Consider the following 13,859-nt stretch of genomic DNA (forward strand, 5'->3'; position numbering starts at 1 on the left):
GCGTCTGGCTTACGTGGGTGCTGGAGAGTCGAACCTGGGTCTTTAGGCTTCACAGGCAAGCGCCTTAACCGCTAAGCCATCTCTCCAGCTCAGTGGCGTGTTTTTGCAAAACCTACTACCGAGGCTTGCTCCAGGACTGGGAGGTGTGGGGCACGGCTCGGCGAATCCTGTCCTTCCAGGTTTCCCTTCCCGGCTCCCACCCGGGGGACGTCAAAGGACTGCGATGTCTTCTTCCCTTCACCCAGCAGGAAGGCTGGAGGCGGAAAGACCGCGCCGTCCCAACGCCGCCACGCCCCAGCGCACGAGCCACCGCGCCCCGGGAGTCGCGCCACAGTTCGAAAGGAGGGGCGTGGCAGAAACGAAACAGCAACAAAAAACCCGCAGCCAACTCGAGCTGTCGCGAGACTTGACGAGCAGCGGCGGCTTTTGCGACCCGGAAGCGGAAGTCGTGTAGTTGTGGGCTTCCTGCGGGACGCTGTCGGTTACCTTGGAGAGCGGCGTGTCGCTGAGCTTCGGGAGCGTCGGGTGCACGGTTCGTGGCGGATGAGTCGCCCGTCGCGGCGGCGGGGGGAACGGGCGAGCGGGGCCGTGCGGCCCGGGAGGTGCTTCCGGCCTGCGCTGCGGTCTGCCCGGTGGGGGGGACGCGCCGCCGCCGCCGCGCTCGGCCTCTTCCCGCACGCCGGCTCGGCGGAGCAGCGGCTCGGCGGAGCCCTGGTAAGCCTGGCCGCACCGGGAGACGGGGTGGCAAGCGCGGTTTTCAGCCGGAGCTCTTTGTGGCTGCCCTCGTGGTGAATGAGTAGCATAGTTGCGGTGCAGATTGAGCTGGCCTCTCGGCTTTGAAGACTCGGGCCAAGTGTTGGGGCTTCTGATTTCAGTGCAAGCTAAGCGCTAGTTTCCTCTTTGGAAGTCCTCAGAGCTCTTCTTTTGGAGTGTCTCGTCGGTAGCCTTGAGGCCCGTACGTTCCCAGTCCCATCCTTCCCCCACCCCCATCTTCCAAGTTTCTCCATCACCATTCAGATTTAAACAGCCCCAACATCAAACAGTATGGGTGCCTCCTTGGGGGTAAATAAAACTTGCATTCATTAAAATTCGGTGTAAATTCTATTCTCGTGAATAGGATAATATTTGTTTTGTGTGTTTGATGAGGGGAGCGGTTGAGTAGTAGCTTTTTCTTTGCCTTGGGAATTTACTGCCCATCTAAATTAGGACTGGCTGAGGCTGGCCGAGAGATGGCTCAGCGGTTAAAGGTGCTTGCTTGTAAAGACTGCTGCTGGCCTGCGTTAGATTCCCTGGTACCTATATACAGCCAGATGCACAAAGTGGCACATGCATCTGGAGTTTAACAGTAGCAAGAGACCCTTTCAACCCATTCATATTCATTCATCCTCCCTTCCTCCCTCCCTCCCTCCCTCTCTCTCCCCTCCATTGCAAATAAATAAATAACAATTAAATTAAAACTGGGCAATCCTTTCAGTGACTTGTGGATCATACAGAAACCTAGGCACTATTTTAATTAGGCGAATTAATTTTACTCTCATTTCTTGGGTTTGATTATTGGGTATTTGTTTTCCAATTAGAGGCACGTTGAAAGTATGATTTATAAGGCATACCAAGAATAATAGCCAGGAAGGTAGATCTAGATATTGTTTCTGTGTTTAAACAGTACTTCTGGTTTTATTTTGTTACAATAAGGGTAGCACTATAAATGTTGAAATATTTTGCATGTTTTGAGGAGTATTGCTATAGTGTAATAAATCATCCTGTCAGAAGTTTTATTAGTTTAATTAGTACTGGAAGAGAAACAGTTTGCAGGTGCAAGGAAAAGATTTGGTTTCAATTTTTCAGCGTGATGTTTATCATGCCTCAAGTCATAAAATAGGTTTTAGGGGAGTTGATTTTATTTTATTTATCTTTTTAATTTTTATTAACATTTTCCATGATTATAAAAAAAAATCCCGTGGTTGGGCTGGAGAGATGGCTTAGCGGTTAAGCGCTTGCCTGTGAAGCCTAAGGACCCCGGTTCGAGGCTCGGTTCCCCAGGTCCCACGTTAGCCAGATGCACAAGGGGGCGCACGCGTCTGGAGTTCGTCTGCAGAGGCTGGAAGCCCTGGCGCGCCCATTCTCTCTCTCTCTCCCTCTCTCTGTCCTTCTCTCTGTGTCTGTCGCTCTCAAATAAATAAATAAAAATTAAAAAAAAAAAATCCCGTGGTAATAACCCTCCCTCACCCTCCACACTTTGCCCTTTGAAATTCCATTCTCCATCATATTACCTCCCCATCTCAGTCATTGTATTTACATATATACAATACCAACCTATTAAGTACCCTCCTCCCTTCCTTTCTCTTCCCTTTTAACTTACTGGCCTCTGCTAGTAAGTATTTTCCTTCTCACGCAGAAGCCCAATCATCTGTAGCTAGGATCCACATATGAGGGAGAACATGTGGCACTTGGCTTTCTGGGCCTGGGTTACCTCACTTAGTATAATCCTTTCCAGGTCCATCCATTTTTCTGCAAATTTCATAACTTCATTTTTCTTTACCGCTGAGTAGAACTCCATTGTATAAATGTGCCACATCTTCATTATCCACTCATCTGTTGAGGGACATCTAGGCTGGTTCCATTTCCCAGCTATTATAAATTGAGCGGCAATAAACATGGTTGAGCACATACTTCTGAGGAAATGAAATGAGCCCTTTGGATATATGCCTAGGAGTGCTATAGCTGGGTCATATGGTAGATGAACCTTTAGTTGTTTTAGGAACCTCCACACTGATTTCCACAATGGCTGGACCAGATTGCATTCCCACCAACAATGTAGAAGGGTTCCTCTTTTTCCACATCCTCGCCAACATTTATGGTCATTTGTTTTCATGATGGTGGCCAATCTGACAGGAGTGAGATGGAATCTCAATGTAGTTTTAATCTGCATTTCCCTGATGACTAGTGACGTAGAACATTTTTTTAGATGCTTATATGCCATTTGTATTTTTTCCTTTGAGAATGCTCTATTTAGCTCCATAGCCCATTTTTTGATTGGCTTGTTTGATTCCTTATTATTTAACTTTTGAGTTCTTTGTATATCCTAGTTATTAATCCTCTATCAGATATATAGCTGGCAAAGATTTTTTTCCCTTGCTGTAGGTTGCCTCTTTGCTTTTTTCACTGTGTCCTTTGCAGTGCAAAATCTTTGTAATTTCATGAGGTCCCAGTGATCAATCTGTGGTTTTATTGCCTGAGCAATTGGGTTTGTATTCAGAAAGTCTTTGCCAAGACCAATATGTTGAAGGGTTTCCCCTACTTTTTTCTCTAGCAGTTTTAGAGTTACTGGTCTGATGTTAAGGTCTGTAATCCATTTGGACTTAATTCTTGTGCATGGAGAGAGAGAAGAATCTATTTTCATCCTTCTACAGATAAATATCCAGTTTTCCCAACACCATTTGCTGAAGAGGCTGTCTTTTCTCCAGTGAGTATTTTTGGCACTTTTATTGAATATCAGGTGGCTATAGCTACCTGGACTTACATCTGGGTCCTCTATTCTGTTCCACTGACCTGCCAGTACCATGCTGTTTTTGTTACTATGGCTCTGTAGTACAGGTTAAAATCGTTAAAATCAGGTATGGTGATAAAGCCTTAACTTTTGTTGCTCAGTATTATTTTAGATATTCTAGATTTTTTGTGATTCCAAATGAATTTTTTGATTGTTTTTTCTACTTTCATGAAGAATGCCTTTGGAATTTTGGTAGGGATTGCATTAAATGTGTAGTGCTTTTGGTAACATTGCCATTTTCACAATATTGATTTTTCCAATCCAGGAAAAAGGGATGTTTCTCCACTTTCTAGTGTCTTCTGCAATTTCTTGCTTGAGTGTTTTAAAGTTCTCATTGTAGAGATTCTTTACTTCCTTGGTTAGGTTTATTCCAAGGTACTTTAATTTTTTTTTAAATTTTTTTGTTCATTTTCATCTATTTATTTGAGCGTGACAGAGAGAAAAAGACACACACACACAAAGAGAGAGATGGCGGGGGAGAGAAAGAGAAAGAGAATGGGCGCACCAGGGCTTCCAGCCACTGCAGACGAACTCCAGACGCATGCGCCCCCTTGTGCATCTGGCTAACGTGGGTCCTGGGGAATTAAGCCTCTAACCGGGGTCCTTAGGCTTCACAGGCAAGCGCTTGCTAAGCCATCTCTCCAGCCCAAGGTACATTATATTTTTGATGCAATTGTGAATGGGAGTGATTCTCTGATTTCAGCCTCTGTGTGTTTGTTGTTAGCATATATGAAGGCTACTGATTTCTGTGTATTTATTTTGTATCCTGCTACATGGCTGTAGGTTTTGATCAGCTCTAACAGTTTGCTAGTAGAGTCTTTAGGGTCCTTTATGTATAGAATCATGTCATCTGCAAATAATGATAACTTGATCTCTTCCTTTCCAATTTGTATCCCCCTTATGTGTGTCTCTTGCCTTATTGCTATGGCTAAGACTTCCAAAACTATATTAAATAAAAGTGGGGACAGTGGACACCCTTGTCTTGTTCCTGATTTTAGTGGAAAAGCTTCCAGTTTTTCCCCATTTAGTAATATGTTGGCTGTAGGCTTGTCATAAATAGCTTTTATTATATTGAGATATGTTCCTTCTATTCCCAGTCTCTGTAGGACTTTTATCATGAAGGGGTGTTGGATTTTGTCAAATGCTTTCTCTGCGTCTAATGAGATGACCATGAGATTTTTGTCCTTCAACCCATTTATATAATGTATTACATTTATAAATTTGCATATATTGAACCATCCCTGCATCTCTGGGATAAAGCCTACTTGGTCAGGGTGAATTATCTTTTTGATATACTCTTATATTCTGTTTGCCAATATTTTGTTGAGAATATTTGCATCTATTTTCATGAGGGAGATTGGTGTGTAACTTTCTCTTTTTTTCTATCTTTGCCTGGTTTTGGTATCAAGGTGATGCTGGCCTCATAGAAGGAGTTTGGTAGAATTTCTTCTTTTTCTATTTCCTGGAAAAGCTTAAGAAGCAATGGTGTTAGCTCTTCCTTGAAGGTCTGGTAAAATTCAGCAGTGAATCCATCCAGGCCTGGGCTTATTTTTGTTGGGAGATTATTGATAACTGTTCGGATCTCCATGTTTGTTATAGGTCTATTTAAGTGATTAATCTCATTTTGGTTTAATTTAGGTAGGTCATATAAATCAAGGAAATCATCCATTTCTTTCAGATTTTCATACTTTGTGGAGTATATGCTTTTATAGTAAGTCCCTATGATTTTTTGAATTTCTCTGGAATCTGTTGTAATGTTACCTTTTTCATCTCTGATTTTATTAATTTGTGTTTCTTCTCTCTTTCTTTTGGTCAGATTTGCTAAGGGTTTATCAATCTTGTTTATCCTTTCAAAGAACCAACTCTTTGTTTCATTAATCCTTTGGATTTTTTTTTTTGTTTCTATTTCATTAATTTCTGCCCTAATCTTTATTGTTTCTTCCCGTCTACTGATTTTTGGTTTGCCTTGTTCTTCTTTTTCCAAGGCTTTAAGGTGAAGCATTAGGTCGTTTATTTTTGACCTTTCTAATTTCTTAATATAGGCACTTAAGGCTATAAATTTACCTCTTAGAACTGCCTTCATTGTGTCCCAGAGATTTTGGTATGTTGTGTTCTCATTATCATTTGACTCTATAAATTTTTTGATTTCCTTCTTGATTTCTCATTGACCCATTCATCATTTAGTAGTGTATTGTTTAGTTTCCATGATTTTGTGTATGCTCTATAGCCTTTCTTGCTACTGATTTGTAGTTTAATTCCATTGTGGTCAGATAGAATGCAAGGAATTATTTCAATTTTCCTGAATTTGTTAAGATTTGCTTTGTGTCCTAATATATGGTCTATTTTAGAGAATGTTCCATGTGCTGCTGAAAAGAATGTATGTTCTGCACCATTTGGATGAAATGTCCTGTATATATCTGTTAGGTCCATTCCTTCTATGACCTCATTTAGTCCAGATGCCTCTGTTTATTTTTTCCGGGGATGACCTGTCAATTGATGAGGGTGGGTTGTTAAAGTCACCCACCACCACTGTGTTTGATGTTATCTGTGACCTTAGTTCTAATTGTGTTTATTTGATGAATTTGGGAGCCCCCATGTTAGGTGCATATATGTTTAGGATTGTAATGTCCTCCTGTTGGAGTGTGCCCTTAGTCAATATAAACTGACCTTCCTTATTTTTCTTGACCAACGTTGGACTGAAATCTACCTTGTCAGATATTAGGATAGCAACCCCTGCTTGTTTTCTAGGCCCATTTGCTTGAAACACCATTTTCCAACCTTTTACCCTAAGATAATGTTTATCCTTTGTAGAAAGGTGAGTTTCTTGGAGACAACAAATTGTAGGATCCTGCTTTTTTTTTTTTTGGTTTTTCGAGGTAGGGTCTCACTCTGGCCCAGGCTGACTTGGAATTCACTATGTAGTCTCAGGGTGGCCTCGAACTCTCGGCGATCCTCCTACCTCTGCCTCCCGAGTGCTGGGATTAAAGGCGTGCACCACCATGCCTGGCAAGGATCCTACTTTTTAACCCAGTCTGCAAACCTATGTCTTTTGGTTCGGGCATTGAGGCCGTTGATATTGAGAGATATTATTGAAAGGTGTGTATTTATGTTTGCCTTTTTTTTTTTTTTGTGGTTCCGGTTCTACCTTTGCTTTCTTGTGTTAACTAGTATTTGAGTATTGCTTGTTTTTTCCAGGTTCCTTATATGAGTGCTTTTCCTTTTCTTCAGCATGGAGGATCCTATGAAGCATTTTCTGTAGAGCTGGTTTTGTCTTCAAATACTCCTTTAACCTGCTTTTGTCATGGAATGTCCTTATTTCTCCATCTATTTGAATGGATAACTTTGCAGGATAAAGTAACCTTGGTTGACAGTTGTTATCTTTCAGAACTTGGAATATATCACTCCAAGCCCTTCTGGCTTTTAAAGTTTGTGTTGAATAATCTGCTGTAATCCTGATGGGCTTGCCTTTGTAGGTAACTTGATTTTTCTAACTGCTTTCAATATTTTTTCTTTGGTGTGTGTGTTTGGAAGTTTGATTATAATATGGCGAGGAGAGGTTCTTTCCAGGTTTGTCTGGCTGGGGTTCTAAAGGCTTCCTGTATCTGCATTGGCACCTCTTTCCCAATTTGGGGGAAGTTTTCTTCTATGATTTTGTTGAAGACGCCTACTATGCCTTTGGAGTGGAATTATTATTCTTCTTTGCTCTGAATTCTTATATTTGATGTTTTCATAGTGTCCCAAATATCTTGAAATTCCCACTCATACTTTTCTATAAGTTTGTCTTTCTCTTTGTTGGACTGTATTAGATCTGCCACCTGGTCTTCTAGTTTAGATATTCTGTCCTCTCCTTCATCCATTCTACTGATGAGGGGAGTTGATTTTTTTTTTTTTTTTTTTTTTTTGGGTTTTTCGAGGTAGGGTCTCACTCTAGCCCAGGCTGACCTGGAATTCACTATGGAGTCTCAGGGTGGCCTTGAACTCACAGCAATCCTCCTACCTCTGCCTCCCAAGTGCTGGGATTAAAGGCGTGCGCCACCACGCTCGGCGATTTTTAAAATTAAAAAAAAATTATTTATTATTTGAGGGGGAGAGAGAAAGAGGCAGTCAGAAGAGAGTGAGTATGGGCGCAGCCCAGAGCCTCCTGACACTGCAAAGGAACTCCAGGCTCAGGCATCATTTTGTGCTTCTGGCTTCACATGGGTACTGGCGACTAGAGTCCCAGCTGGGCAAGCTTTATAACAAGCACATTTACCCCCTGATCCATCTCTCCAGGTCCCTTGTGTTGACTTTTTAAAAATTCATTTTTATCTACTTATGAAAGAGAGAAGGCAAAAGAGAGAAAACATGCCATGCCAGGGCCTCCAGCCACTGAAAATGAACTCCAGACACATGCACCACCTTGTGCATGTGGCTTATGTTGGTTCTGGGGAATGGGACATGAATCCTTAGGCTTCACAGACAAGCACCTTAACCACTAAGCCATCTCCAGCCCATCCCTTTTGTTCACTTAAAATTTTTTATTTATTTGAGATGGAGATAGAAGCAGAGAGAGAGAGAGAGAATGGATATGGCATAGCCTTTGGCCACTGCAAATGAACTCTAGACAAAGTGCCATCTGGTACATCTGGCTTTACATGGGTACTAGGGAATCAAACCTGGGTCCTTTGGCTTTACAGGCAGGTGCCTGAAATCACTAAGCCATCTCTCGTGCCCATCCCCTTTGTTTACTTTTGAGACAGTATCTACTTCTGTGTCCCAAGCTGGTCTTATACTCCTACACTGGATTGATCCTCCTTCCTCAGCCTCCTAGTGTATACTACAGGCATGGTCCACCTTTCTTTCTAGGTTTAAGCAAAAACATGGAGTTTGGGTTAGGAAAACTAGGGGATGGAAATGCAATAATGCAAGGGATGCATGTGGAGGCCACAGGACAATCTTTGGTAACTTCAGGAACCTGTCCACCTCCTATGAGACTCGGATTCTCACTGGCCTGGAACTCACCAATTAGGCTCATGTGGCTGGTCAGCAGACCCATCATCTGCCTCTCTACCTCCCCAGTGCTGGATTACAGATTCAGACCACCACACCCAACATTTTTATGTGGGTTCTGGGGTTTGAACTTAGGTCTGCATACTTGAGAAGCAGGCACTTTCCTGACTGAGCTCTTTGTACCTTGGTTTTCCTAAGGATTAGACCTTGTGCAATTTAAGCCAATTGTTTCCTATATGGAGAGGGCAGTCTGAAAATATGGTTTAGAACTACTGTTATATTTTGCATATGTATGTGTTAATATTGTGCCTGTGGGTCTGATCATGCATGTGAAGGCCAGAGGACAACCTCAGTTATCTCACTGAACCTGGGACTCCTTTGTCTGACTATATTAGCTAGCCAGCAAGGTCCAGAGATCTGTCTCTGCTTCTCCAGGGCTGGGATTACAGACATATGCTGTCATGTCTGGCTTTTACATAGGTTCTAGGGATCTGACTCCCATCTTCGTGCTAGTGTAGCAAACGCTTTACCAACTGAGCTCCAGGCTCCAAGAAATCTGCTTTTAAATGAATTTGCATGGAAATCAGCTGATAGAGATTGCAATTTTTATAGTGTTAGATAGTATCTTATTTGTTAACAGTAGTCGTAGTTTTTATTTCTCATATGATCTGGAGTAAGATTATATTGGATACCTTTATATAAAATAGTTACCCTAAACATTAATAGCTGTGCATATAAATGCCCTTCTGTTTTGATATGTTGCCCAAGGTGGCTTTTTGCCTCAGCTGCCACAGTAGACGGGACTCCAGGTGTAGTGCTGTGCCCACCTTGCTGCCACTACTACCTCCTTCTTGTCCTCCTCTTCCCTTTCAGATTAAAATAATAATGGAATAAATAAATAAAATCCTTCAGATTATTGCAGTTATCTGTTATTAGCTTAATCTCACTAATTTTATTTTATACTTAGTTATAAAAGCAATCTTTCTAAAATAGGGGGCTAAAGAGATGGCTTAGCTACTAAGGCCTTTTGCCTGCAAAGCCAAAGGATCACAGTTTGACTCTCCAGGACCCACGTAAGCCAGATGCACAAGGGGGTGCATACATCTAGAGTTCGTTTGCAGTGGCTTGAGGCCCTGGCATGCCCATTTTCACTCACTCTTTCCCTCTGCCTCTCTCTCATATTATTTTTTTTATATATTTATATTTTATATTTATATATGTATATATTTTAAGGCAATCCTTCTAAAGTAAATTGGGTCTTTTGTGTTGGTTGAGACAGTATCTTACTATATGGCCTAGGCTGTCCTTGAATTTACAGTGCTCCTCCTGCCTCTGCCCCTAAGCACTGGGATTACAGGAATGTTCCAGTACACATGGCAGTAAATTGGATCTTGAGACTTCCCTTTTTTAGCCTCCTATAACTCCTCGCTGCCTGCCAGGAAGAAGAAAGGAAGGAAGGAAGAAAGGGAGGGAGGGAGGGAGTAAAGGGAGAGAGGGAGGGAAGGAAGGAAGGGAGGGAGGGAGGGAGGGAAGGAAGGGAGGGAGGGAGGGGAGGGGAGGGAAGGGAAGGAGGGAGGGAGGGAATTTTCCATTAAATGGAAAATTTCCCACAATTGCTTACCTCTTCAGCCTCATTTCTTGACATCTGTCTCTTCTACTAGAATGAGAACTCTTTGTGGGTCAGAGTCATGCTACCTTAGTAGTACAGTCTAGCTAGCCCAGTGTAGTCAAGAAATAAACTGAGGGTGTAAACTTAGGTTAAAAACACACAGGGACTATTTGTAAACACCCTGTCAAAAACTGTTCACTTCTTGGTTTTTCATAATCTGAGAAGTGTGTTAATTTTAAAAACTTCTAACTGAGGTGTCTTTAAAGTTGTACAGAATTTCAAGATGAGTGATACTTCTGAAGCTGTTCCAAACTTTGAAGAGATGTTTGCAAGTAGATTCACAGAAGATGACAAGGAGTACCAGGAGTACTTGAAACGCCCTCCTGAATCTCCTCCAATCGTTGAGGAATGGAATAGCCGAGCTGGTGGGAACCAGAGAAATAGAGGCCACTGGTAAGTATTACTGTAGGAGGCTAGATGCAGGTGGTGATCTGGAAGAGGACAGCTTTCCTCTGCTTTCCTATAAAGCCAGTGAAAGTAGCAACCATCGTTTTCAGTATGATGTACTTACTGCCTTGTAACAGTGCCTGGCACATAGTAAATACCAATAAATACTTGCTTTGATAAATTCTTTTAAGTCAGGCATGGTGGCACATGCCATAATCTCAGTGCTTGGGAGGGTGAAGCAAGAATATGGTGACTTTGAGGTTAGCCTGGGCTATATAGTCAGACCCTATCTCAGAACAAATAGAAAATACATGTTCTTTTGCAGTCTAATATTTTCTTTGCAAATATACTTTTAAAACCAGAGTCTTTGTGCTTGGTTTCATAAAGAACTTGATTTTCCTTTAGAAAGCTTCATAGAATGAAATGGAAATTCTGTGCAATAACTCAAAGTAATTAAAAACTAAACTGCCATACTAATTTTGTACAGTTGAATAGATTTCAGTATGATACATAGCTCTCATGATGTGAATTTATTATTATTTGCCTCTTTCTCTGTAAAGGATATCTGGCATGATACTGGAAGGATGATTTAAATCATAGGGAACTTTTGACTACCTGGTGCAATAGCATGCCATAGAGAAAAATATTTTTCACTTTCATTTACTGTATATTACATTGAGAAATTGATGAACTGGATAGATTTCTCATGTGCTATTATTTAAGTTTAAATAAATTTAAAACCTTCTGTTTCATTTTTATAGGTTGCAAGACAACAGGCAGTTTAGAGGTAGGGATAACAGACGGGGATGGCCAAGTGACAACCGATCGAATCAGTGGCATGGAAGATCTTGGGGTAATAGTTACCCACAGCATAGACAAGAACCTTACTATCCACAACAGTATGGACAATATGGTCACAACCAGCGGCCTCCATATGGTTACTACTGAAATGTCAGCAGGTTCTAACTACTTTGTTATAAACATGCTCAAAGCTTGTGTGTCATCTGTGATCATAGCTTTCATCATATTTTTGAGACTGGTTAATTTTTAGAACTTGAAATTAAAAAAAAATCTTACTGAAGAGATGTGATTGTTTCTGGGAATAAATCTCCCCTATCCTCCACCCAACTAAAAGGTGCACTGTATTGTTTGGACTTCTACTTTATGTACTTCTTTGTTTCATGACTTAGTAGTGCTTTAAAGTTGGTGTATTTTCCTTGTTTGGCCTCTAGAAGTTCTGTCTTTAACACATAAATAAAAACCTTAAAGTAGAAAACCCTTGCTTTTACTTTATAAGATAAATAACCACATACTCAGATGTGCTTATTTCTAAAGTTCTACAGAAGTTAGAACAGTCAGTCCATGGACACATGGCTGTGTTTACTTATGGTGTCTTATTATGTAACAGCAGCAGTTAAAAGCTAAAACAGCCATATTTCTTTTTACTTTTGTTATGTGACTATGACACTATGATTACTTACTGTATAGGCATGAGTCAGACAGACTCATAGTTAATTTGGTCTCACAGTTAATTTGGTCTCTGTAGAACAAAATCAGAAATTAATGTGTAAAATGATGAAAAGGCTGATTTTCAGTTTAGTATCTTGTTCTGGTGGAAGGTGGGATTAAGGCCACAGTTCCTTTTGTATAAATTTAAACAGAGCAGGAAAGAAATTGACATGCTATACAAAAGGTTATAGTACTTATGCTGCATTGTGACTCTTTAAAAATGTTTTCTTGGGCTGGAGATGGCTTAGCAGTTAAGGTGCTTGCTTGCAAAGTCAAAGGACCCAGGTTTGAATCCCTATGACCCATGTAAGCCAGATGCACAAAGTGACACATGTGTCTGGAGTTCTTTTGCAGTGGCTGGATGCCACGATGTGCCCATTCTCTCTCTGCCTGTTTCTCTCTTAAATAAATAAAAATGAAATATTTTTGATTTTAGACATTTTTAAAAATTAATTTTACAACTATTAAAAATGTACGTAATCCCCTCCTTTGTACATCCCTCCTGTAAACCCCCCCTCCACTGAACCTCTCTTCTTTCCAATAAGTCCCTTTTCTTTTTGATGTCCTTCCCCCCCCATATCAATAACATGTTGATGAACGCAATATTATGCAGGTCTTGTGCAGGTAAGAATAGCTACTGTGTGTGAGATCCTAAATATATCAGCCAGCTTGTGTCTGGAAGACTGTTCCAAAGCATGCCTCCCCATCCTTTGGTTCTTACATTCTTCCGTGACCTCTGCTATGGTCCTTGACCTTTGGGAGGTGTGACAGATGTCTCAATGCTGAACACTATCATTTCTGAGCATTTTGACAAGTTTTGAGTCTCCCCAGTCGTCATCATTTGAAGAGAAACTTCCATAACCAAAAGTGAGGATGCACTACATGGGCATAGGCATATATTTATTTAGAGGGTAGTTTGGTGGGTACAATATATTCATTTAGTCAAATAGCAGTAGTAGCTTCCCCACTAGGTCTTAATGACCTTTTGGCCATAGGCTTTTGATCAGGTTTTCAGTATTAGGAATGACACCCATCCAACGGAAGAGGCCTAGAGTCTTAATTAGAGAGCAGTTGGTTACTCCATAACAGACATGTACTATTACACTAGTCACATCTTGTATAGCTGGCCATTTGGGAGGCTTTCAGGGTACACTGCTGGTTAAGACTGCTCATTTTTTTCATGTAAGGCCAATCAATACTTAGGTGTATTTAACATAAAATGCTTAAACACTGTTGGCAAACAATAGTATTTGCTTCTGAGAAACATTCCTTACTGCAGCTTTCCTTCTTGAATTTATGGCTGTAGCTGGTGTCGAACTGACAACACAGGATCATGCTCTAGAGCCAGTCAGCTCATGCCAGTTGGCTAGTGCCAGTACCGTATCAGTGACCTCCACTCTCAAAGGTCTGAGGTACAGTCCAGGTCACATAGTATAATATCCAGACCTACCTTTTTTTTTTACAAAGATATTTTAAAAGTTTTAAAAAAATTATTTATTTGAGAGAGAAAGGGATAGAGAGAGAATAGGCGCACCAGGGCATACAGCCACTGTAAATGAACTCTAAATGCATGTGCCACCTTGTGCATCTAGCTGATATGGGTCCTTTGGCTTTGTAGGGAAACACCTTAAACTCTAAGATCTATCTTTATGTGACTTCATTGTTGCTTGCTCACAGAGAGAGATACAGGGAAAAGCTTTACTATCTTAAGTTAAAATTTTGTGTGTAAATCTCAGTGTGAATAACTAACTGATTACA

The 13,859-nt window shown here is 41.1% G+C and overlaps 1 protein-coding gene across 1 annotated transcript; it reads left to right on the plus strand.

Moving 5' to 3' along the window:
* The first annotated feature begins 643 nt into the window (after window positions 1–643).
* On the plus strand, window positions 644–11,868 carry Ramac (RNA guanine-7 methyltransferase activating subunit). Its single transcript, XM_004658225.2, has 3 exons — window positions 644–714; window positions 10,412–10,598; window positions 11,354–11,868. Exons 2-3 carry the CDS (start codon window positions 10,429–10,431, stop codon window positions 11,538–11,540), a joined length of 357 nt encoding a protein of 118 aa, XP_004658282.2. The 5' UTR covers window positions 644–714; window positions 10,412–10,428; the 3' UTR covers window positions 11,541–11,868.
* Window positions 11,869–13,859: the final 1,991 nt, after the last annotated feature.

Source organism: Jaculus jaculus, chromosome 3 (genome assembly GCF_020740685.1).
Source record: "Jaculus jaculus isolate mJacJac1 chromosome 3, mJacJac1.mat.Y.cur, whole genome shotgun sequence".
NCBI lineage: Eukaryota > Metazoa > Chordata > Mammalia > Rodentia > Dipodidae > Jaculus > Jaculus jaculus.